This window comes from Branchiostoma lanceolatum, chromosome 7 (assembly GCF_035083965.1).
Source record: "Branchiostoma lanceolatum isolate klBraLanc5 chromosome 7, klBraLanc5.hap2, whole genome shotgun sequence".
NCBI lineage: Eukaryota > Metazoa > Chordata > Leptocardii > Amphioxiformes > Branchiostomatidae > Branchiostoma > Branchiostoma lanceolatum.
Window position 1 is genome coordinate 5,001,469 of NC_089728.1, and position 27,005 is coordinate 5,028,473.

Sequence of the window (27,005 nt, forward strand, 5' to 3'; positions counted from 1 at the left end):
CGCCTATAAATAGGCGCTGGGGGTATTTCCGGCATGGAAGCGTCGCACAGGCGCGTAACACAAAGAACCCGGAAGTAACATAGTCTTGTAGCATGGACGGGGTCAATGGTCAAAATCTTTCTTACGCAATCGGCCCAAGATGCATTGCGAGATATGATAATGAGGTCATTATGTTAATGAGGCCGCCATGATGCCGTGTCGTCTGCTGGAATGTTTTCGGGGCGATATTTTCCGTATTTCTGGCGGCAATTTCGGTATTTAAACGCCAAAATGGATGGGTACACGGTCGAAGACGTTCTAGAGGACATTTTCACGAACGTTTCAGTGGTGGAATATCCTTTATCAAGCGAAAATTCCGCTGAAATCAGTGACAGTTCTGGCGAAGACGGAGTCACAACATAGGCCTCGAAGACATGTCGGGGCAAGCGGAGAGGGACCTTTACATGTTGCTGATGAACTTGACAGCGGCGCTGACGCTACTTTTAGCCGTGGAAAAGCTCGGGGCACTTACCGAGGACGGCGTGGACGTGCCCGGGGAGGTAGTGACCGTGGTCGCTGGCGGGGAAGTGGTGCATGATTTCTATTGTGGGGCTGACCAGTCTCAGACTTTGATAGCCATATACTTACCTGTTATAATATCTTCAATTCGTATTTCTTTACATATAATACGATATATTATTCTGATGTTGTCAAAAATGGTCAGAAACTTTGTAGTCTTCGTAGAAACCTGTGTGTTGATGCTATACAAAGGCATATAAAAGCATAGTGGAATGAATGTACTTTTTATTGCTTTTTTTGTCTTTATTATGATATAGCCTTTAGTATAGATTGTAACAACTGTATGTTGATATGACAAGAAAGTTTAGACTATAATCTTTCCACTCATGTATAGAAAGCTAGGATGTCAATTGTTCTATGGCTACAGCATGAAGAGTACTGTTCTGTATGAGAGTGTAGATTTTGCTCAAAAGTGAGTTCAGCACCAAGGGCAGTCTACAACCATATACATGTACTCACCTGTTACAATACCTGTGTATTTTACTTCTTCACATGTATCATTCTGATGTTGCCAAGACTGGTCAGCAACATTGTAGTCTTGGTAGAGACCTCTGTGTTGGTGCTATGCAGCAGTATATGGAAACTTTGTGGAATAATGTACTTTTTATTGCCTTTTGTATCTTTATTACCTTTGTATTCAATGATATTACTTTGTTTGGAATTCCAAAGATAATACCTGTTGTAAGCTTTCAGCTGATGTGTAGGAAAGTGATTGTAATAGAGGTAAAGAAAGAAGTATACTAATTCTAAATGGCTCAGCTTTTCTACAGAAAAGCCAGTTCAGCACCGTGGACATTGTATGTCATAAACCTACCTGCTGAGATACCTGGGTGAACTTCTTCATCATAGATATAGCTCTGATGTTGTCAGGATGTGTCAGGAATGCTGCAACTTTGATATTGGTACTTTTTATATGGTTCAGATACTTCAATACAAAAGGTTTTTGAAAAAAGGGTTTTTATTGATTTATTGCCATTATCAATCAATACAGGTACATGTAGGTGCAGGCAAAATTTGCAATATATTTCTGAAAAGTAGAGACTCTTAGCTTTGTATTGATATATAACTTTACAGAGTTATTTGTGGGCAAAGTATAAAAAAAATAGCAAAGTTAAAGCAGTACCCCTCCTTTAAATAGGGTCAAAAAAGCCCAGCACAGGGACTACTATAGGGTAAAAAAAGTCCAGCAGGACAAGGGTTAAAAATCATGACTATAGCATGTTCAGAAGACGAGATTTGAAAAGTAAAAGTTCCCCTGCAGTACCATAGAAAGTCGCTAGGGGGCCCAAAATCCAATCATTACAAGGTCTCCCACATACCTACCAACCTACAAAATATGAAGACAATACATCCAGACATTCTTGAGTTATCATCCCATGGACTTTCACATTCCTGTACAATTCCTAGAATTCTTGCAATCTGCACACAATATAGTAAAAATTTGGCTCGCCCCTGAGGCGTCGCCAAAAAATCACCACAAACACTCTCCCTACCCTCAGGTTAATTCCCCACTAATATTTCCCATTTTACAGTTTTTATTTATTACGCATCTGCGTAGTAGCCTGTCTCTGGGAAAATGTTGCAATCCCCTCCCAATACTGTGCCTCTCCAGCAAGCAACAGGGGGGGGGGGGCTTTGACCTTTGAACCCTCTCAGCAGCAGGGCCAGACCATCCCACTGACATCCCTGAGTTCATGGGAGGAGAGCACCTATCAGATAACAGTCTCACAAGCACTAACACATGTCACACAGACAGTTCAGTACAGTACAGTAAGCGTGCACTACGGGGTGTGGTTATAGTTTTCCAGAAATCTCTTTCCACATGTTCCCAATGATGTATAAGCCAGGAATTTGTGACATGCCAGGCTGGAATATTGGGATGCTACTGTATCGGCAGGCGTCAGTAATAGTGGTAAGTTGTAAGGTGAAATTCTTCTGTTGTGGGAAGGAATTTCAGGCATATTTGTAAGAAGGGAGTTTGTATACATGGTGACGTGTCTCAAAATGTGACAGTGTTGTGAAAACCTCACAATCTTAGAAATTCTTCTTTTGTCTGTCTGAAAGAATTTCTAGCATATTTGAAGTGAGTTTATATCGGTATCAGTTTGTATACATGATCATGATGTGTTTCAAAAGTGACAGTCTTGTGAAAACCTCACAATCTTAGGAAATTCTTATTTTGCCTGAAAGAATTTCTAGCATGTTTATAACTAACCAGGAGTTTGTATACAATGATGGACCAACACAGGCCATCTCCTTGGCTCGCCTCAAGGGCCAGCATGACCCCAAGGAAATTTTTCCGTAGCCCCCACAACTCTATGGCATCTTATCTAGTTGCAATGCTATATCTGATGAGTACTGTAATGGTACATACATAATTATGACTGTGTGTGGAATTTAGAAATCAAAATGGACTGATAAACCAGTTTTGCCTGTTAGAAATGTGTTATAATCTAGTTACCTGTAGGAAGGAGGTTTACCTCCGACGGGGGTATTGTTTTGGGTTGTGTGTATACATGTATGATCTCACCTACAGTTCTTGTATAACTCCTATCCCTATAGAAATTTGATGGATCTGTATGAAATTTGGTATGTGGGTAGTTATTGAGGTTCAAAAGAAAACATGGTGATTTGGGACCCCCTAGCAGTATTTTCAGGTACTGCAGTATTACAGGATGACACCTCCTTCCTGAAAGTAGTATGGCATAGTCTATGGACAGCTGGTCAGCCTGATAAGAACTTGAAGAAGAAAGGTAGAGGATTACTAGTGAGATGTGATGGTTAGGGCATTCAGAAATTCACGAAAACTCTGAATACTGTAAATGCATTTATTAAGTTCGCATGGATTTTATTTCGCGCTAAGGGGAAAATGGAGTATTCGCGGTGGTTTTATTTTCGCGGCAGTGCTATTGTCGCATTCTGCTACAGTATTGGACAAAAAAGTGTTCGCGGTGGTTTTAAGCTCGTGGTGAGACGGTCGCCGCGAAAACCGCAAACATAAAACCACCGCGAACATTTCTGCATTTACAGTATTTTACAGAGGTATGAGATCACTGATTTATTGTTACAAGACCTATCACCAGCAATGTTATGAATATATCTCACAGTCATGTCTATCCATGCTTTGTTTGGTACCCTGAGAGTCCTACAACAGACAGAAATCACTCTTGCTTATTTATCTTTGCTGTACATATCTATATTTATCTTGTGAAAGAGCAAAGATGGCAGTGGGTAGTACTGTGAATGGATTCATGTTTGTGTGGTTTTTATTTTGGGGTAGGGAAAAAATGGAGTGTTCTCAGTGGTTTTAAGCTTGTGTTGAAACAATAGTAGCGCTACAGTCATAGGTGGGTAAAAAGTTTTGCGGTGGTTTTAAGTTCACGCTGAAAGTTCACAGCGAACATAAAACTAGTGCAAACATTTCTGCATTTACAGTAACTCATCTGTAGTGTTAATCTAAAAGTGCCACGTTTACTGAAATCTAAATTGGATCTGGTGTGTTTTATCACGTATAGTCTAGACGACTTGCTTCTACTTCTTTGACTTTTTTGTTTTACTTCTATGCCGCCCAATGGATTTGGGTAGTGTGAAAATGTAATTTGTCTGCAAATTGTGAAGTTGGGCAAGTTGAATGGCTTAGATGTGATTTCGAATGGAAGTGCATATACAAGACAAACTTTGCCATTAATTGTTATTCCTCCTTTTAATATCAAGGTCTCTTTAATTGCCTGTCATTTCTGAAAGGATTGGCCTTGAAAATTCTGTAATCATATTCATAAGTATGATGGGAATTTCAATAAGTAAATGAGCTCATTTCAAAACATCAACTCTATGATCAGGTACATACTGTAATATTTGAATTTTTTGCAGTGGTTTAATGTTCGCGGTTACGGTTACCTCTTCACTGCCACCATGAAAATGCTTGTTCCCTCTTCTGTCTACCTACACCCTCAAGCTTGTTTCGACTGCAAACTGGAAAAACTTGACATCCTCCATTTTCTCCCTACCGCGAAATCAAATCCTCACAAACTCAATTGACAGTATGATATTATTAAACCCATGATATATGCAAATTGATACTCCATCTGAAACGGTATGTCACACTTAATCTAGAACAATCATGGTATGTATATTATGACCTTTAGATGATTTCAATATTTTTGGCATATCAATTTACAGAAGTGGAACAAATTTTTAGTTATTCTTTTAATGATGAGAGGGAAGACAGTAACTGATTAAGGCCAGCTTTACACTGTATTCTGTTGTGGGACTATCGTTGTGTTACAAGCACGGCCAGGAAGTACCGTGGAACACCAGTGGCACATAAAGAAGTTTTGGCCCTCTGCTAGCTTTCCTTGGAACTGCAGAGGCAATTTTGTTGTAGACTTTGCAACAGGATAGCTAAAGAATGGAGGTATGAATTTTCATGGCTGTAGGAATAGATTTAGACCCAACACTGATTTAGAGCACAAATTAATCCAGAATCCTCTTGTCCCCCTATCACATCCTCTTTTTGAGGTGTGGCTTCATTTGGTAATATTGTTTCACCTTGCATAGACTCCCTAGCCTGTTGGTCCTAGCAAGGAGGTTTTAATCTGCTTTTTAGATACAATCCTTGGTCCTAGTATTCTACATGTACATAAACATTTACATTTTGTAGTTTGTTATGTAAAGTGTCTAGAATAGTGCCTTGAAAAAAAAACCTTCTTAATCGGTGTATGCAACACAATCCTGGAAAGGTATGGCGAAATTTCAGTATTATTTTTGAGACTGAATGTCTAACCTAAACCCATGGGTTTGATTCCCGTTTCTGACAGTTACATGTAGATACACAATCATAGTGTCAAGGACATTAGGATGGTTGGTATGTATGGGGGTCTTTCTGAGTCCCTGTTAGAATTTCAGCCAGTCAGCTACATCTGACCTTTGACCAAAGACAGGGCAAGTATTTGTGATATTTGAAGTATACGATCTGGTGGGTGAGAAGACCTGATTGATATGTCAGGGTGCAGTTTTTAAGAGTAGGTCCTACCGGTTCAATCTACTAGTTCTCAGACTTAAAATGAATAGATAAAAGCCGAACTGAATGATCAATGTAAAGCAGGGCTCTTTCCAAGACCATCCCACCATCCTGAGACAGAAATTTGCCTATTCGGACGGGGAAAAATTTCACCCTGTCCATCCCAAAAATCTCAACTTCATGACATGAAATTGATGAAAATGTATTTTCGTAAGATTTAATGAAAATTACAGATTAAACTAACAGCCTTGGCTCCCAAACAATGACTGGGACGGAAAAATATTAAAGTTGGAGACAGCCTTGTCTGGACATAATGTTTCAGGGGATGAATATAGCCAGGTTGAAGTTTTCCCAGTCATTTGATTTCATGTTGACCTCTAACTGAAGGTTTAACTTCAAGTGCTTGTGACACCAATGGGGTGGTGTTGTGGAAGGGGGGTTTCCCCCCCTCACACGGTGTGGAGTTTAAGAGAATTTTAGGTTAAAATGGGGCATTCTAAGGCTTTCTGAGGTGAAAGATTAATTTTCATATACAATCACAACGATTGTGGTCGATGGACCAAGTTTAACTTCACATGTAAAGGAGAGGGAAACAAGAGCCTCTGTAACTTATCTTATTCTATATCTCATCCACAGAATACATTGTAACTTTCAATGGTTATTTCACCACGACTGCCCGCAAGAACTTTATCCAGGCAGCATTACGGGAAGCGGAAATTCCATCCTGGGAGATCGTACCGCGGAACAACCCAGCGAGTGACTATCCCAGCGACTTTGAAGTCGTACTGGTAAGTTTGTATACTGTAATTCACTTTATCTTCACAGTAGCAAAATTTCACGGTGTAAGGAAAATAGACATTTTCACTGAGCTTTAACTTCACAGTGGCGGCAAGTGATTTACATAACGGATGTGTGAAGGAATCATAAATAATAACAGTTTTTTTCATGGTGATAAGTTCATAGGTACAGAGGTGACTGTGAAAACAGTGAACATAAAGTTCCAGTGAAAGAAACAGTATCCATTTCGTGATATCTTACTTGTATCAAACGATTGTTTTCTTTGTTCAAATCTGTATTGCAAAAGGTTAGTCAAAATTTGATTTTAAGACGAATTAATACATTATTCATATATGAAAGACATTCTAATGCTATGATTATAGAAGTTAAGATAGTTGTTGAACTTTAAAGCAACTTGACCTTTCAAAGATTACACACATTCCCTTGCACTGACAGTGACTGGTATAGAAATAGACAGACTTGAGATTTAGATAAACGTTTTAGCAACCAAAGGAATTCAACAAATGCGTGCACTGCATACTGAAGATATTGTGACTGCTACCTGCACTCAGCAATGCCCCCTAGCAGGTTTAGTAATGACTGCAACCAAAAATTGTGAGCATACTTATTGTTGTAGAATGATGTTACATCACCTCTTATGCATACCAAAGAGGAGGAAATTTTAGTCCTTGTCTGACCTTTCTCCCTTCATAAAGAGAGAAGCACTTTGATGGATCTTATATTACTTCAGAGTTTAGTATAAGAAGTTATGATTCATATAAGTATCACTCAGTAACAGGGCGGGTATCGATTTTACATATGCTTTTCTGCAGCTTGGCCATAACTTACACTTTCATGGTTTATGCTACGTGAATTCTCTGCCTCTAATGGATTCATATGTGAGAAAGGGGTGCTAGTGACTGACAGAAATGAAAACAAATCTACAACTTGGATGTCATGCGAAGACAGAAAAAAGTCGTCTAGACTCTGCATGATGTACAAACTGACTAATAAACAGGCGGACGTACCGACTACTTTAAGTAGCACACATTTAGATAGAAGCATTTTTTGATGCACCACAGCGCTCCGTTTATTTGGCAGGGATTCAAGATCCTTTCCACACAAAAGTGGAAACCTTTTTGGTAATTGCCAGTAGGTAAATCTCAACAGATGAACATATAGTTGGGAGCTATTTTTATGTCCCATCACCATTAGAGCCATGTACAGTCCTCTCTATGGATGACATAATGACATTAGTGTATAAGAAAACCTAAGGGGAGAGACAAGTCTTTGAGTTGCACAGTCTAGTGCACCATGCGTATGCTCCATTTGATATTTACAATGTAACTTATTTTTTTACAGACTTCTTTTTCCTGGACAAATTTTACTCAAAAAGGTCCAGACAAAAATTTCACCCAGTATATCCAAAAAAATCTGAAATTTATGACATGAAATTGCTAAAAACGTATTTTGGTAAGCTTAAATTAACAACGAAAATTAACCACATCGGATCGCAAACAATGAGCATGGCAAAAAAGAATTCAAAGCTGGAGACAGCCTTGGTATTCATACATACCAAAGAGTCAACAGCCTCTTTTACTCGCTAATGAAACGCAAATCCTTCGTACTAACACTCACGGTAACGATCCATCATCTGAAAGTACAAATTAGCTTCATTTGCGCCCGCTATTTGCACATGACGAGTTGCAGGTGCACGTCGTTGTTTATTACGCGGGAAAATACGAGAATCCATCATGTTGCTCGTCCGAGGGGACCCCGATCATAGTTATTCCTGTTGTGCAAATGTCAAGTCCATCCATTATGTTGGGAGACGCTTTGTACAAAGGATTATGGGAAAGAAGCAGGGGGTCTTGATAGGTGATAATGGGGTAGCAGAACACAGTATTTCGCTCGTGGAGATTTACATGGTTGCGGAACACAAAGGGACTGACGTCTATGTGGTTAAAATCATAGAAGCGTGCACTTGACTGCAAGAAGTAAAAAAAATTGATATGCTGAAATTCAGGATATAACCTATGAAATGATTGAAAACAAAACAAAACTCTGTCGTTTTAACTTAAGATTTAAATGGTGTCCGGTGGAGCCTCGCTTCTTCAAAGAGTTCAAGATTTTTGTTGCACTAATTTTTTACCACCAGTCACGTCCTGGACCCCGGGTAGCGGATAAATGCTGTGCTCTGACCTTAATTAAACAACATGTGCATTAACCTCTAACCTGCTACTTTACCTCAATAACCCGTACAAATCCAGCCAAAGGGCTGCCTCAGCGGAGAGAAGGTTAAGATTAAAGTATGCAATTCAACACATTCGTCCTTTCCAACATGACTTGAATTTAGACACCAGTACAGAATAACATTTATGTAGAAAAAGGACCCACATGCTTCCTCAGAGTCAGACTGAGTCAGAGAATAGCTATTCATTCATGTATCATACTTTCATAGCTGCCACACAAATGTGCATGCGCATGACTGGAAGGACTTGTGGAAGTGAACTGATAAATTTCATCCCTCCAGGGTATCACACCAACGTTCTCTTTGGACCCATTTAGGCAGGATACTAAATAGCTAATGTACAGTTATGACCCTATTTTTCATGTCGCGTGTTCAAAAGCTTTTTAACGATAAACTGTGTCAGTTGTGAAATTTGAAAGAAAAATTATATGTATGTGCTTTTTCAGCTCTAAATTTCTTTACTGTGATGTCAGGTTTAATTGATGATGAATGCCTTTGTTATATTCTGTATTATCAAAGTAGTGAGATTATTTATGATTTTACTTTAAGGTTTTGCTACGTGGGGTCAATGAAAGAGGCTACTTATTCATTCATTAGAGCCTTTTTAGAGGGAATGTTTTCTGTCAGTCTGTTTGAGTCAATGACTGTGTGTTAGGTTTACAGTTATATGTTTTCTATTTTATTTAAAGAATTAAAGAATGCATTTTGTATAATTTATATGATATTGCCTGTACAACATGAAGGAAAAAGGCAACATGATTGTCTAATCTATGATTTTGATGCCTGAGAAATGTATGTACACTTACACTACATCTTAGTATGTCTGTGCTGTTAAGTGCTAGAATAGGAAGAAGCTGATTTTATGGCCTTCCTCCTGCTCTAAAAATAAAATGTGCCAAAGCTCTTTCTGCAGGTTTTGATTGATTTGCAGCAGGTTCTTTAGAGGGATATCTCCTACCTGAGGTGGCATTAAGTAGGTGTGAGCACTAGAGTCTTAATGTGTGTCCAGGGATAAGTCACCATGCCCAATCCCATTACCAACCAAACAAGAAACTAAGATGCAAACTTCTACCAGACTGCTCAAATGTAATATGTCCTCCATGTTTTTCCTGGATGTTGGTGCAATGTCTCCACAATTCAGCTGGGTGGAGAATGGTCCTTGGAAGGATGAGCTAGTGTGGGATGAAAAGGAGGCATTGGGTGTACAATGTACGTGTACATCACGGTACATTACATTACAAGGGAAGGGAAATGTTAGGCTATAGCCCGCAGGCAGGAATTACCATTGAGACATGGCTAGGGGGACGTTGGGGGGATGTTTAGATCATAGATATCAGCGCGTCCATACATCAACGGCAGAGCTGGTAATGGACGACTTTGATATCTACTTCCTTCCAGGGCTTTTGTGTAGCGGGAAGAAGCGCCAACTCACCACGGGGTGTAGCGAGTCTCATTGTCGTGCTAATGAAAGCAGTGTCGGAGGTTTTTCATCGCACAAAGGTGGCGCGCCGACAAATCATTCGTCCCGTTGCTTTGTGTCAGATCGTTCGGCGTCCCGCGCCGGGCTTTCCTGCAGTTTGGGGAACAGGTGTGCACCAGAAGATATCAGACAAGAAACAATAACCAGGCTACCTTGCTGGGGCAATTCGTCTCCAATATTACCGCCCTTAGAACCTTTTCAGCCATCATGTACATGGCAGATCAGAGATGCTTTTTTGCCTTCGCCAAGAAGGCTCTGTTTTCGGGTGACCGTGTCTGTCTGTTTGCCTGTGGACAGTATAACTCAAAAAATCATGGACAGATCTGTATGATATTTGGTATGTTGGTAGGTGTTGCCAAAATGTAGAAACTCTTAGATTTTGGGCCCCCTAGCAGCATTCCATGGTACTGCAACAGGACGTCCAGTTTTATTGTTCTGGACATGCTTTTTACATTGTATGGTCATGATTTTTGGTTGGTAGATAGCTCTTGTGGTCGGGAAGAAGTGACCTAACTTTGAGCTTTCCAGCAACTTTCCTTGGAACTACGGGGGACGATTTCTGTTGCAGACTCTGAAACAGGATTAGTCAAGAAGAGATGCCTTGTACAATCGTACAATGTTGGTGCCACCTCCCCCCTTCATGTTATACGTGCAAATATGATACCTGTAGGCAAGCATACACATGTACGAAGGGTGATCAATAAGTCCTCGGCCTCACCCAGAAATAAGGTGCACAGCTTAGATATTGGGGAATAATATTTAACTTAAAAGGCTTTTATGAATGTTTGCCAAATTTCAAATCATTGTGATCATTACTTTGCAGGCGACACCCAGTAATGTTAAGTGAGGTAGAAGGATAAAGACATGGACAATTGAGCTGCGACCTGAGGTGTGCGGGCCAACTTGCTTGCTGAATGTCAGATATCTGCTTCTTTTCAGTTAAAATAAGAAATAAATGTTTGTCATACATTTCGAGAAATACAATGTAAGAAGGAAATGTTCACCAAACATTTTGACGTTGTATTCGAAGATTTTATGCCGATTTATGGCATTCATGGCACCAGGAGCTCGACTCACACAGCTCTGATCACAGTTCAGCCTTGTTTTTCTCACCACTTACCTACTGATTTTTAAACGGACGTTGATTGAAACGTAATGACCACATTAATTTGAAATTTGGTGGATATTGCTAAAAGACGTCATATTACATAATTGTCCCCCGAAATTTGTGTTGTGCACCTTATTTCTGGGTGAGGCCGAGAACTTATTGATCACCCCTCGTACATGTATTGTTATTAGTTTTGATAAAAAGGTATCTTATGCATCGTTAGACGGTGAGATATTCAGTTGCTCCATTATGAATTACATGTAATAGCTAGCTGTACATGCAAGGATTTTCTTCGACAGACACCGCCAAAGCGGCACACTTATCTCCATCTTGCGACCTTTTACAAAAAGAACTTACAAATGTCATTCCTGCTGCTTACTGTTGTTTGGCAGCATATTGTTTACCCTGCTTCAAGCCCGTTAAGATTGATGGCATTTAATAAGGCTGTGGCAGCAGCATGTTGCTATACAAATGTAAGTGGTAATTGATGATAGTGCATCTATCAGATTTATAGAAAATACTACAAGGTGTGTTGGGTATCATCTGACCCACAGGAGGGCTGGGACCGATGGTGATGCGGAATATACTGTGTTGCGTTCTTTTCATGTAAATAAAAGCTGGAAAATGCAGTTTGTATTTGCCTGTTGATGATGTATGCACTCCGAAACATTGTTAGTGCTGTTTGGCATGCTTGAACGCCCGTTGTTTTAACTTGTCATTACCCTGTCAGGAACATATGGGTCGTTATCAAGCAAGATAGAAATGAAGGAGTTACCTGCTAAGCTTGCCCTCTGGGCTGGTATTACCTACTCGGCAACTTTTGAAGTGTAAAGCCACCTGGTGAACCTAAAGAGGAAATAAAAAAAGAAAAGAACAAAAGGGTAACTTTAAACCTCATAATTTGCAGTATTGCAGAAAAAAATATTTGGAGCCCTGCTGTCAATATTATTAGTTACTGTATTACCTCCTGAAAGGAGGTTGACCTCTGATGAGAGAACTGTTTTTGGTTGTGTACATATACATGTACATGTATGTGTGTTTGAATCTGTAACTGATGATTCTTTTGATGGATTTGTATGGATTTTGATATGTAGGTAGTTATAGAGGCCACAAAAGAAACATGGCAGTTTTCGGCCGTCTAGCAGTGTTTTCAGGTTCTGCAGCCTGTTTCAATTTATGTCCAGGTACAATGTAGTTGTTCAATATAACACTAGGCAGTAACCAAGTCAACTTGTAGTTATAGCAAGCCTTCCCGGAGGCAGCAATAGCAATGGGTAACTTTTTGATAAAACGGGAGAACACCACCAACATACACAAATATCTGGCCCACAGGAATTAACTTTCACCGTTGTTATGTCCATACTTCTGGGGGTGACAAACGATGAAGCTTATCCGAGATACAGAAAGTTTGGATCTTCTCATCAGAGATAAGCCCCCTTCCATCTGGCTCCGACTGAAAAAAATGAGCCCATGGCACCTTTGCAGTTGTAAAGTGCCTTGCAAGGCACTGTGAGGCATGCGTAAAATGTGCAAGAAGGAGTTCTGGAGACAGGCAGTCTAAGAGAGATATGCTGTGGTGTTACAAGGTGTCATCTCGAGCCGCTGATTTACCAAGCATGGCAGCAGTGTTGACAGGAGGCTGGATAGGATGTACTGTGGATTTCATTACAGGTTTGCGTAGCGAAACCTTTGTTGGATCTGTTGGCATATGTGGTGGCCACCATCTTGATTTTGTGACGTCGCAGGGTAGCCATACCATTTCATTGGGAGGGGTGTTCTTTGGTGTCGCTAGCGTTCTCTCTATTTTTAACAAAATCGGCACACAACTATCACACATTGAACTAAAAAAAAAAAAAAAATTCAATACCAATTCATATTTATAAAAAGACCCCGTAATCGCTAAACTAACATAGCAAACCTGAAGTATATGCAGCACAAATACTTAACTCTAATATTTCCCTAGTTTGCCTTGCTGCCACGGGAGGGTCGGCATGCCTCTTTCTGATAGGTGTTGTGAGCTATTTACATTAGATTCACCTTTAATGGTAGCCGACCCGCTCTAATTCGGTTTTAATTTTATAAGCTTTGTTAGTAAATTATTCATGTAGCGAAATTGATTGTTTTGATTCTACGTAGCATGTTATTAGTAATCCTGAATTCAGCATAAAGCATTATTGACAAATTCTTTGTATCCTGTAATCAAGCAATGCCAGATTGCCCAAAAGTCTAAAAATGGAGCGTTCCGGTGTGTCTCGCCATGAAATTCCAGTCTTGTTAACTTTGTCTTCTTTATATTTGAGGCTACCAACTATTGTCCACTCTCGGCCACTGCTGCGGGGTAGAACTGAAGTCCAGGCTAGTTCAGTAGTTGTGACGGTTTTCGTCCCCTTGTTCTGTCACATACTCATAAATACAATGGAACAGTCCAATGATCTCGACGTGCACAAAACCTTTTGCAAAAAAAAAAATCTCAATTTACCAATAAGTGTTGCAGGCACGCCTGAATTTACCATTGAGTGCTGCCGGCCTGCCTAAATTTACAGTTAAACGTTGCCGGGATCCCCCCATGTAGACCCTCCTACAGAACCGCACTTGACTGTGCGGCTTTGGTGGGGACTTACCCGTTAGTCCTTCGTCGGAAGTGGAGCTGGCACCTACTTGTACACCTGATTAATCGTCACGACAGGAGGTAATTCAATTAGACGAGATTGCTGGTGCCATCTCATGGATAGTTAATCCCTTTGTCCATCTGTCCGACCCAGTCACATGGCCCCCTTTATCTCTCCTACATTTGCTACCTCTATCACGGAGATGCGCATTGCATACACAACTCTAGTACCCACCAGTAATCAAGGCCGAATATAGACTGCCGCTGCTGTTTGGCAAAGCACACTGAGGTATTCATTTGGGGCCAATTCGGACTCAAGTGTTACGCAGTAAGATTGGATGAGAAAGCCGGCGAACGGATCGATACCGATCCATTTCTCGGACATAAAGGTTGTCAAGGGTCACTTATGCAAATAGGATTTAATATTCCCACCGATGATATTCCATGTGCTCATCGCCGAAGGAATTGTGTGCCCTTGATCGTTGAGAGGGTTCCTCCGAGCGCGGTTAATTGGTAAAGTTTTGAGTAGCTTGCTCTTTGTCGTGACGCGTGGCAAAGGTGTGATATGTCTTCACAAAGGCCGTATAACTCTTGCGGTAGCGGCATCGGCCATAAATAGTCCAAGCCATTACAGAAATGGAGACGGGCCGTATGTTACAGTCGGACTTACCGCGTCTCCATAGGAAGAATCGTAGACACCACGGTCAGAGTACAGTCAATCGATACGCCTGCCAAGGTGCCTGCCAGCGTGATTGCTACAGATCAATATTGCTGCGTTAATTTGATTAAATTTATTACAGTCCATTTTTAGGGGGGGTGGGGTGTTTCAGACACGGTGACCCCGTTGCTGACCCCTTCTGGCATGATGGTTTTGTGTAGCTTTCACGCTCCCCAACACGCACTTGTTAATAAAACATTATCCCTCCCAGGTTTGATCCCGCCGTCGGAATACCCAAGACATGATCAAGTGGTGAGCTAGTCTGAGATTTGTATAAATCAGGCCGCGCATTAAAGTGATTGCATTCTGACATTTATCTTGTGCAGCTGCGGGAGAGGGCCCGGGACGGACGGGACGCGCTCGAGGACCACCCCAACGTCAAACGGGTGACGCCGCAACGTCGGGTGAGGCGGACGCTGAAAAGGATCGGTAAGTGTCGCCTTTTTTATCGCCCGCCTTGAATTTGCAGCGTGATTTGATGGAAAGTTGTTAAATGGGTGGACAGTCGCATGGTGGGATGTAACATTGAGGACTCTCCATGGATCCCTTAACAGCCAATTGCTTGTGTCCGAAAAATAGCTGCCCTTACGGCTGCTATATATCTTGCCGTGTTGATATGGACGGCCTGTTGTGTAATGTGTTGGTGGGCTAACACATCCCCATCATTCTGCACATTGTCCGCCACGGGTGTTGGCAACATACGTGTACCTGCCAACACTCAAGTACTCACTGTTTGCGAATTAGATGATAACCATGTATCTACATAAGTTTGGTCATTCGCCAGCAAATAAATGGTGATCAACCAGGGGCCGTGATCACGTCTCGATGTGAAGATGTGCCGTCCGTGGGGACTATCGACTCCGCACGACGTGCCAAATTTGCCACCTGTTCGCGTCCTAATATCGCAGAGGAGTGGACAACCGGGCGGAATCCCTGATCCTAGATTGCCCCCGCTGTATCACTGTATAATTCAGCGTCCCGGCCGCACCTCACGGTACGGCCGGCGGATCGAGAACCGGGTGTAACAGACGACATTGCTAAATGCCAAAGGGTCAGAGGATGTAATATCGGCGGCATGTTTGCGGGTAGCCGAGCGGGGTTTGTTAATGAACGTGAGGTGCATAATGCCGGGGAGAGGTAATGTTGTTCACAGCCCCCCCGGGGTGCAAACTGCCATCCAGCCTAAATGCACGCCTGTCCCTCGACGGATGATCGTTTCGTCCCCGCTACATTAAATATGGGCATGTGATTACGGTCCCCGGCGTGGGTAAATAATGGTGTGCTGCAACAAGATAACCAAGCCCCGGTATTTACCCATCACTTCTCCCCTCCGTCCCGATCCATCCAATAGGACATTAGCTAGCCCGTACCATTTGTATATGTATAAGGGGGCTTAGGTAGTAGCTTTGAAAGAGGAAGGTGGTGTGTCTTATTTGTAGGAGGCCGTCAACAGATTCACTCTGCAGGCCGTTGGCTGCTCCTAAAACCCTCGTAAAAGAACGGCCCGTCCGTACCGGCTCCCTGATTAATGACTGTGTCTATGGGAAGGATTTCTGGCAAGGTGAGCCCACCAATCTTGTTAGTCGGCCACAGACGACGCTTTGTTAGCTGCAGAGCTGCATCGAGTCTCTGAGAAGGAGATGTGGCTTACTGGTTCTTCTGTTGTAATGTTACCGGTATTTGCAGAACAGATATAGGGTGTATTTGTGCTTCCCCGGGTTTATCTGTTGATGAATTGTACATGTGCCTCGCTACACTAGAGACTGTTCATCTCTGTTAGTGTACATTCTACGGATGTTTTCCAAGCTGATGATTATTATTCTGTCTATTGTTTCTCTTATCTACTACACGGCTTGTATACTGTGGTGGTACAGAGGCTCAACAGTGATACAATTATCTAAATGTACCACTAAGGATGTTTTTGTTTTTTTCAAACTTGTGTGATAACATAGTATGAGGGATCTGAGAATGGTGGGAAGTAACCAATACCACATTCAAGCAAAATAATTGATGATTATTTCTTTATGATGGAACAGTCCTATATTCTCTCCTTGCATTCCAAAAAAATGCTACAATGTGAGAAATGGTTTATCGTTATTACATTGTGAATTTTCACTTATCTATGTATGTTGTGTTGATATACATATGTGCTGTACTCTTTATATATTGTAGTCAGTCATTACGCTGCTTGAAAAATATTGTACTGTTTCTACTACATTGTGTTTCTACTACATGTACATTGTAAGTCGCCCTGCCAAAGGATGCCTACTACAACTCAACCTAGCATTAATGCAGATTCTAGATTTTTATGGCCTCCTTATTAATAGTCTCTATTGCTGCCGTGAACCGTGGTAGTTGATCTAATTTAATATAGCAATAAAGTCAATTTATTGAATAATTAGTTCATTTATTTTTTGTGAAATTGTGGGTATCTTTATGGTAATCTGCTCATATCAAGAAACGTAACACCAACATGTTTTCTATGGCTGCTGGTGCAATTTTGCTCGCCACTGCTCCTGTTTAGAGGGGCATACCGGGATGACACCCATAAAAGAATGCCAATCCAATGGCAAATAAAAGATCATACGTACATGTTCATATATTTTTTGTAGTTAGCCATCATTTCAATAGCTGGATATTGCCCTCATATACATGTATGCTTACTTTACTTGCTATGTATACAATGCACAATGTACTTGTACCTGATTGCCCAAATATCCTACCAGTTTGTTCCTGAGTACTGTTAATAAGAGTTGCCTGTGATGCCTCCACATGTATTTCATTTGGAGGCCCAAAATTGTATTTTCCTGGAGACTTACTTCATATATGTGTGACAGCTGGATATAATGTCAGTGGCAGATTGTAACTTTGTTAGAAAGCGTAATATTTTAGCATTATTAGACTAGACTCTCAGTATCCCAAGAGGACATATTTCAAAATTGGATCTTCATATTTGTATCATTTATTGCCATGAATTTATCATCAAGCACAGAGTTCAGTTGCTCCAATTTTTTTCGGGCTGATTCAATTTCAGGGCTCGAAAAGATTTTTCTCTGTATACCTGCATTGGTGCTGGTGACATTGAAAAATCAACTGTCCTGTGCCAGACAGGTTTTTCCTATACGACTAAATTTTCATTTCCTTTAAATTCCAACAAAACACATTGAAAATGTCTCAAGTCATTATCACATTTTCGGGGTAAAATATTCCATTTTTGTTATCTGCAGGTTGCTTTGTAATGAATTCAAGGCCATTTTAGGCTGCTACTTCAACGTACCTGCCACATATGAGTAGAGCTGTGTACCGGTACACTGTACCGGGTACAATCAATTAGGTACAGGTCCAAAATACCTGACCCTGCTGTATCGGTACTGGACCTGACTCAGGGGATGGCCACTTTGGCAGATAAAACTACTATGAAACTAGAAAGGCAACATTTGCGAGCAAATACAGCATGTTTAGCCATACTCCTCGCCATGCAAAAAATGGACTCTCCCAAAATAACAATGGACCATTCTAAAATACTTGCACTAAAAAAATGAATCACCCCAGTCCAAAATTGAGTCTTCCAGTAGCACCTCAACACAATATGGACCAGTCCACAACCATATCCACTAATTGATTAACAAATACACTTCTGCTAAAAAATGGACTTTTTCATAATCATTCCAGCTCAAAATTGAAAGAAATAATTAAATAATCCTCCCCTTGCAAGAATGGGATATTCCGTGCCATTTCCATGTAAACCAGTCGAAAAATATCCGCTGAAAATTACACTCTTGCGCATAATCAACCCAGTTCAAAATTGAATTAAAAAAGATCAACCCCAGGGAAGAATGAAGTTTTCCATAGTATGCATATGAAGATTTGACAGGAGACGAAGGAAATGACCAAAAACAACATATTTGAGTCAATTCAAAGTCACCGAGAGGGTTTTAATATAATATTTGTAATATGTTTGAACTATTTTGATTAAAAGAATGTCTAAGTCACAATAGTTCTAAAGTGTTCAAACAATTAGAATTGAAACTTATAACATGTTTGAACTTATTTCACATACGTTGGAAACATTTCGAACTTAACTACACAAAAATGTCTTTATTTAGAACAGTTTCAAACCATCTATCCAAATGTTTCAATGTTCGAACAATTTGTAACAAAAGATTTTCACAATTGCCCTCATAAACGAAGGTGCTAAGTCCTCCTGTGTGTTTCTGCCTATTTTCGGTGGCCGCGCTAGACCACCAGCGGATTTGTTTTGACGGAGCGTCACCCGCGCGCGACGATGTACACTGTTCGGCACCGCTAATATCCGGCATTTTCCCGCTCCAAAACACTCCACAAGACCCACGTTTTTAGTGTTTTGCCTCTTGTGCAACACGATTCGATTTGCATTACTAACGGGACGAAAATGATAGAAAAAATTCACCCCGTCCCGGCGTCCGTCCCAAAAACATGAACGACATGAAAATATATTTTCTTACAGATTCAATCACGAAAATCAACAGCATGGGATTCCAAATTTTCGCAACGGCCGACCATTTATCATGGTTGAACTTCCTTCCAAGGCGTGCGATAGATAAACATTCCCGGCACATAATAGTCACTAGTACCAGACTAACGCAAGCTCATGATGATAATAGGGAGAAAGTTTGTCAGTGAAGTTTGGCCACCAGAGGGTACATTCATTTAACGTTACAAGCTAGCGCAAAGGGGCGAATCATTGACCTTACCGGGGACTGACTCTACTGGCCTAATCATTCCTTTTTTGCCGAATTCTACGATCCATACGCCCGTACGTAGGACATGTAGGAAGGCCTGGTGGTGGACGCTACGTCGCGCCAGTCTGAGGAGAAACGATCTCCCGTGTTGTGTTGAAGAATTTGGAGTTTGAAAATATCTGGAATAACTAATGCTAGAATAAACATTCACAAAATCATTGATTTAACTTGTTTTCTGTTATAAAATTTCCTAAACTGCAATTTAACCACTGAGTTTAAGGGAACATGGTGTTTTCCCGATAATCACGTTAAATGTTTATGTCCGGTCTTTCCTCCTCGTAAGCAAACTTCCAGCTTGGCCAGGTGCAAGGCACTCGGGGTCAATGACCTGTAGGTCATATGTAGTATTGAAAGTGACAGAAGTGGCAAATATTGTCAAGAAAGCCCAAAATAAATCGTTTTGAATATATGTATGCCAAAAATGGGAATGTAGTCCTTTAGATATTTGTTCAAGCCACATATACAGCAAATTTCAGGTCATTCGGTTGAAATACCAGGGCGCAGGAGGCCAAGATATGCTAAAAATAGCCTAAAAACCTCAATAAAATCACTTTCAAGGTCAATATCATAACAAGGAAAAGAACGCACATTGGTTTTTGCCTACATTACCTCTGTACCAAATATCAGGTCATTTGGTCAAAAAATGACAGAGATGAATCGATTTGAAGATTTGACAGGAGAAGAAGAAGAAGAAACACTAGAAAGGCAACATTTGCGAGCAAATACAGCATGTTTAGCCATACTCCTCGCCATGCAAAAAATGGACTCTCCCAAAATAACAATGGACCATTCTAAAATACTTGCACTAAAAAATGAATCACCCCAGTCCAAAATTGAGTCTTCCAGTAGCACCTCAACACAATATGGACCAGTCCACAACCATATCCACTAATTGATTAACAAATACACTTCTGCTAAAAAATGGACTTTTTCATAATCATTCCAGCTCAAAATTGAAAAATAATTAAAGAATCCTCCCCTTGCAAGAATGGGATATTCCGTGCCATTTCCATGTAAACCAGTCGAAAAATATCCGCTGAAAATTACACTCTTGCGCATAATCAACCCAGTTCAAAATTGAATTAAAAAAGATCAACCCCAAGGAAGAATGAAGTTTTCCATAGTATACATATGAAGATTTGACAGGAGACGAAGGAAATGACCAAAAACAACATATTTGAGTCAATTCAAAGTCACCGAGAGGGTTTTAGTATAATATTTGTAATATGTTTGAACTATTTTGATTAAAAGAATGTCTAAGTCACAATAGTTCTAAAGTGTTCAAACAATTAGCATTGAAACTTATAACATGTTTGAACTTATTTCACATACGTTGGAAACATTTCGAACGTAACTACACAAAAATCTCTTTATTTAGAACAGTTTCAAACCATCTATCCAAATGTTTCAATGTTCGAACAATTTGTAACAAAAGATTTTCACAATTGCTCTCATAAACGAAGGTGCTAAGTCCTCCTGTGTGTTTCTGCCTATTTTCGGTGGCCGCGCTAGACCACCAGCGGATTTGTTTTGACGGAGCGTCACCCGCGCGCGACGATGTACACTGTTCGGCACCGCTAATATCCGGCATTTTCCCGCTCCAAAACACTCCACAAGACCCACGTTTTTAGTGTTTTGCCTCTTGTGCAACACGATTCGATTTGCATTACTAACGGGACGAAAATGATAGAAAAAATTCACCCCGTCCCGGCGTCCGTCCCAAAAACATGAACGACATGAAAATATATTTTCTTACAGATTCAATCACGAAAATCAACAGCATGGGATTCCAAATTTTCGCAACGGCCGACCATTTATCATGGCTGAACTTCCTTCCAAGGCGTGCGATAGATAATCATTCCCGGCACATAATAGTCACTAGTACCAGACTAACGCAAGCTCATGATGATAATAGGGAGAAAGTTTGTCAGTGAAGTTTGGCCACCAGAGGGTACATTCATTTAACGTTACAAGCTAGCGCAAAGGGGCGAATCATTGACCTTACGTGGACTGACTCTACTGGCCTAATCATTCCTTTTTTGCCGAATTCTACGATCCATACGCCCGTACGTAGGTCATGTAGGAAGGCCTGGTGGTGGACGCTACACATCACGGGAGACGCGTGTTGACAGGAGTGTCGCGCCAGTCTGAGGAGAAACGATCTCCCGTGTTGTGTTGAAGAATTTGGAGTTTGAAAATATCTGGAATAACTAATGCTAGAATAAATATTCACAAAATCATTGATTTAACTTGTTTTCTGTTATAAAATTTCCTAAACTGCAATTTAACCACTGAGTTTAAGGGAACATTGTGTTTTCCCGATAATCACGTTAAATGTTTATGTCCGGTCTTACCTCCTCGTAAGCAAACTTCTAGCTTGGCCAGGTGCAAGGCACTCGGGGTCAACGACCTGTAGGTCATATGTGGTATTGAAAGTGACAGAAGTGGCAAATATTGCCAAGAAAGCCCAAAATAAATCGTTTTGAATATATGTATGCCAAAAATGGGAATGTAGTCCTTTAAATATTTGTTCAAGCCACATATACAGCAAATTTCAGGTCATTCGGTTGAAATACCAGGGCGCAGGAGGCCAAGATATGCTAAAAATAGCTTAAAAACCTCGATAAAATCACTTTCAAGGTCAATATCAAAACAAGGAAAAGAACGCACATTGGTTTTTGCCTACATTACCTCTGTACCAAATTTCAGGTCATTTGGTCAAAAAATGACAGAGATGAATCGATTTGAAGATTTGACAGGAGAAGAAGAAGAAGAAGAAGAAGAAGAAGAAACATGAGAGAAAACAATATGTTTAGCCATACTTATGGCTAAACATAATGAGAGAAAACAATATGTTTAGCCATACTTATGGCTAAACATAATTACCGTGGCAGTGCTCTAAAGCCACTCTAAAGCACAGAAAACACATTTGCATGGCTGGAGTCAAATTTTCATCTGTGTTTTCATAAAAATAATACCTTGCACGATCAAATGTTATGTTTTTGTCAGTTCAAGCATGCTTTTGTCCTTATTGAAAATCTAGCATTTTCCGAACAAGTAGTTTACATGTAGGTACAGGTTCATGTCCGGACCTGTACCTTAACACGTGTACCTGTACCTGTACCTAAAATTTGTTAAGGTACACAGCTCTACATATGAGTGACTGTTTGGCTGCTTTTGCTATAAACCAGTACAGGTTAGGTACAGATACACATCAGGAGTACTTGCACAGCTCCAATTTTATCTGCACTAAACCGTATGTACCCAGTACATGGGCCAGTACAGGTTAGGTACAGATACACATCAGAAGTACTTGCACAGCTCCAATTTTACCTGCACTAACCTGAGTATATCCAGTACATGTATATGGACCAGTGCAGGTAGACATCAGAGATACCTGCACAGCTCCAATTTTACCTGCTCTAACCCACAATGTAGGCAGTATGTTGAGCCCCCTTATGTGTTCAGCATCCACTGTAGGACCCAGCTCTGTTCAAATCCAAATTACAGTTACTTGTACTTCCACACGTGTACCCGCCTCTCGCAATTTTGAGGTTCATAATCCTTACCTGCCTAGGAAACTGCCACGTCGGCGGATTTTTCCCTGGTATGTTATTATCACCTTCTGGGCAGGATGAGCACATGATGATGGATAGATGCATGGGACAGTGTGATATGGACTATCCTCAGCACATCTGTAATTATGTACCTACAGGAAGGAGGTTCAACGCCGACAGGGGTACTGCTTTTGGCTGTGGGTATTTGTGTGTGTTGGCACTTGTAACTCAAGATCCTTTTGATGGATTTGTATGGATTTTGATACATGGGTAGTTATTGAGATCCTGAAGAAGTATGGCAATTTTGGGCCCCTATCAGTATTTTCAGGTACTGCAGCATTACAGGCTATCACACCCATCCTGGACTGTCTGAAAGTAGTGTGGTATAGTCCATGGACAGCTAGCATGCCTTTCATGGTCTATGACCTCCATTTGGGACAGCTGGGTGTTTGGGACTGGTCACACAGGTGGGGAAAATTTCTGTCTGTCCAAACAAGGAAATTTCCTTCCCAAAATGGAGGGACTGGTCCTGGAGACACCCCCGGTTCCCGTTTATAGAAAAACAACTGAATTTTACTGGTAAATTCTACACGTCTTCGTAGTAAACCATCCCAGTCCACCGCTCCACTTCACCCCCCTCCCCCAATGCAAGGGTAGTTCGGTGGGTACTGTATTCAAATGAACTTCTCAGCCTTGCTTGGTGACCTCTGTTTTTCTCCATTGATGAGAATGAGGGCCAACTGATGAAGTCCTGAGAACAGCTCACCTCTCGTGCGCCTTCCCTAAATTAGGTGCTCACCCCTTGATGCCCCTCCCCCAATGCAAGGGTAGGTATGTTCAGTGGGTGCTGTATTCAAATGAACTTCTCAGCCTTGGTTGGTGACCTCTGTTTTCCTCCATTGATGAGAATGAGGGCCAACTGATGAAGTCCTGAGAACGGCTCACCTCTCGTGCGCCTTCCCTAAATTAGGTTCTCACCCCTTGACTGCAGGGTAAGAGTTAAAGTAATCCACCTGGAGATTGATTTTAGTTCGGTACCTTCATCTTTCGCCCACTCGTAATTTACCCCCATAATTCTGAAGTCCTTCAAGTCGGTGACTTCTTAGAGAAGCGGGTTTGCCAAATCATAAGGACCGCTTGTATTATACCATGATTTGATTTTTGATTAATTGGCAACACTTGTTGCAACTGGGATATTCCGAAGAACTCCATTACAGCGAAATAGGTGCTAAGCTATTTGCAATGGACTACATATATTATCATTTACACATATAATTCTTCTTGTTGCTTGCAAAATAAGATTAAATCAGCATAGTACCACCTTTGGGGGGAAAGCTTTAAGCAAAACTTTTCTAGAATATACATTTTCGATCATTATCACTCCATGGATAAGCCCAGTGACCTCCGACAGGAGTGTTGTTTTTTGTCTGTGTGTTTGCAGCTATAACTTAAGATTCTTTAGATGGATTTGTTTAAAATTTGACATGTTGGTAGCTATTGAAGTCTAGATGACACGTGGTGATTTTGGGCAATGTAGCAGTATTTCCAGGTAATACAAAATTGTAGAATGACACCCCCATCTTGAAAGTAGTGTGGTACAGTCTGTTGGTTGCCTAATGGTAGCCTGTACAACACAAACTTTCACTGCCTGGATCTAAATTCTAATTAGCTACTCTCAAGGCAGAGGTTAGGCCACTGCTTTGGTTACTGCCTGGTGTTATAATAAATAACTACCTGGACATGTATTGTAACTGGAAACATGTTTTAAGGACATTTTCGTTCCTGGTAAAGTGAGTATCGAACACCTTAGCCTATACGACAAGCACCATAATTACTTCACACGGAGGTTTGTGTCCTCCGGACTCTAGTTTATTTTGTAAATGATGGCATACCCTTTGAAACATGAATCCTTCATACCTTGAGTGTGCTGGGACCTACGCATCACCCAATGCAATTAGCCAACCGCTGCCATGGCTTTGATTTATGTACACAGCCAGTACCCAAGTTTTATAGGGCTTGTCTAAGTGAGGGTACTAATGTGTCAGTTATGCCTGGGAATAATAAGGTAGCGGTGGAAATGTACAGGGCAGCATGTTATTATTTATCAACAGGTGGATATGGAGTCAGCGTGCAGCCAAGTATGCATTTTAAAGTCAGGAGATGATGGTCCCGTAGGGTTGGGAACACACTGGCTGCGTCTGGGTACCGTTATTAGTGGATGTTCCCAGGTAAAAGGAGTTTTTAATGGCATACAGTAAAGGTACATTTGTGTGAGCATGCTAGACGAACAGAGGGACCATTTGTCAAAGTCCCAGTCCCCGAAATCGAAAAGAGTAGAGGTCCTTCCCGACGTGAGTGAATGAAATAAATCTGTCCGGATATGAAGCTTGTACTGTCTAGTGCAGACCTGGTATGTTACACCTTGAGGCAGTTTACTGGGTATGCATTGTACAAAACAAACGAACAGATACAAACACACCCTGTGTACCCCCTTGATTGAACTCAGGTAAGGAGGTTCGCCTCCGAGGGGGTACTGGTTTGGGTGTTTTATGTTTGTTTGCAATCAATATCCTTTTGAATTTGATGGACTTGTATATATGGATTTTGTTATGTGGGTAGTTATTGAGGCCTGAAGAAACATGGAAATTTGGGGCCCCTAGCAGAATCTGCAGGTACTGCAGCATTACAGGCTTGTTGCTGCTGGTTTCACCAAATGTTCCAATGGATAGTCCATTTCCGAGGCCCTCTCCTGCATAACCCATATTCTGTTACCTTTGCTTGGTCACAGAAATTACAATACCGGTACTTGTTTCTAGTCAAGTACAATGTACATGAGGGACAAAGTAGCGACTGGTGTCTCATAGTAATTAACTTGGATTGTCAAAGATTATTACCTAAAACATTAATTTTATTCCTCTTTGTCCCACCGCTGTTTCATACAATAAGAAAATGCAGCAAGTAGGTGCATGAATATGTGAAAAAATATTTGCATCATTATTTTGGTAACTAAAAAAAATGTGCAAATCGTTCGCCATATTTTCATACTCATTACTTTTTGACCATAAATTATGGTGATATCATTTTGATAGTTTTGTTGAGGAGAAGAATTCTGACATATTGATGATATTAATATTTGATAACTGCAGTTTTAGAATTGCATGATAGAATCAGCAGTGATTCACCCTGAGGTAGCTCCCTTTCCATATCTCCATCCCTGGCCTGGCACGCTAGGCAATTTGTTTTGGTTATTGCCCCAAGTAATGCCTTCTCTTTCAGTTCTACTGATACAAAGACCTTTAGTACGAGATAAAAGGGTGTGAAAATAATTTGTATTTCTGCCCGTGCTCTGGTTTGAATAATAGACTCGGAGATTGTACACGCCAGTGTACACATAAGCGTGCAAGCTCCAGTTCTATACAGTACAGTACATGCATTTTATAGTGCGATGGTGCGAGATAGTGCAGCAGGGAGATAGGGAGTTCAGTGCCTGATGAAATCTTAATGGGCCTGAGTTTGTGCAGTAGTGCTGATGATGGATCATGATGATTATATTACTATTAAGTCGTGGAGACATTACTAAGGGGTGGGCTTTTGGGCAGAGGCCGAAAAATGTTTATGACAGTTACATTGTATGTACGTACAGTGCTATTTTGACCTGAAAACGAAAACATGTACATTTATGGCATCAAATCAAGATATGTTAGAACAAGAGCTCAAAAATTGCGTTCATAGTACAAAATATCCAGAACACAAGATACCAAGAACTGTAAGTTCTGCTGCTGTACCATATAAGGTTGCTAGGAGGCCAATTATTGTCAGATTTCACTTTCGTTTTCTCGATCGCAACCCATCTACCAAGTAAAACATAGATCCATTCACAGTTTCTGGAGTTATGCAAACACAGACAAACTTCACACCGAAAATATTACCTTCTTGGCGAAGGTAAAAAAGATATTGCTATGCTTATAGTTGTACACTGAATGTACATGACTTGTGTATATACATTGTATACACATGACGTTCTTGCAGCTTATATCTTCCCCAACTGCAAGTTGGTTCTGTAGATTTTAAAATGATCTTAAAACGCCAAAGAAAACCTTCCCCTCCTAAATAAAGTCCCTGCCGAAAATAATGAATTTACAGTAGA

General features: G+C 40.8%; 1 protein-coding gene across 1 annotated transcript in view; it reads left to right on the forward strand.

The window, feature by feature from the left end:
- The first annotated feature begins 413 nt into the window (after nt 1-413).
- LOC136438334 (membrane-bound transcription factor site-1 protease-like) overlaps nt 414-27,005 on the forward strand; it is a 99,098-nt gene continuing 72,506 nt past the window's right edge. Inside the window, exons 1-4 of the mRNA XM_066433099.1 lie at nt 414-585; nt 5,966-6,034; nt 6,215-6,366; nt 14,847-14,949. Coding sequence (XP_066289196.1) covers nt 414-585; nt 5,966-6,034; nt 6,215-6,366; nt 14,847-14,949 — 496 coding nt within the window. The remainder of the gene's footprint in view (nt 586-5,965; nt 6,035-6,214; nt 6,367-14,846; nt 14,950-27,005) is intronic.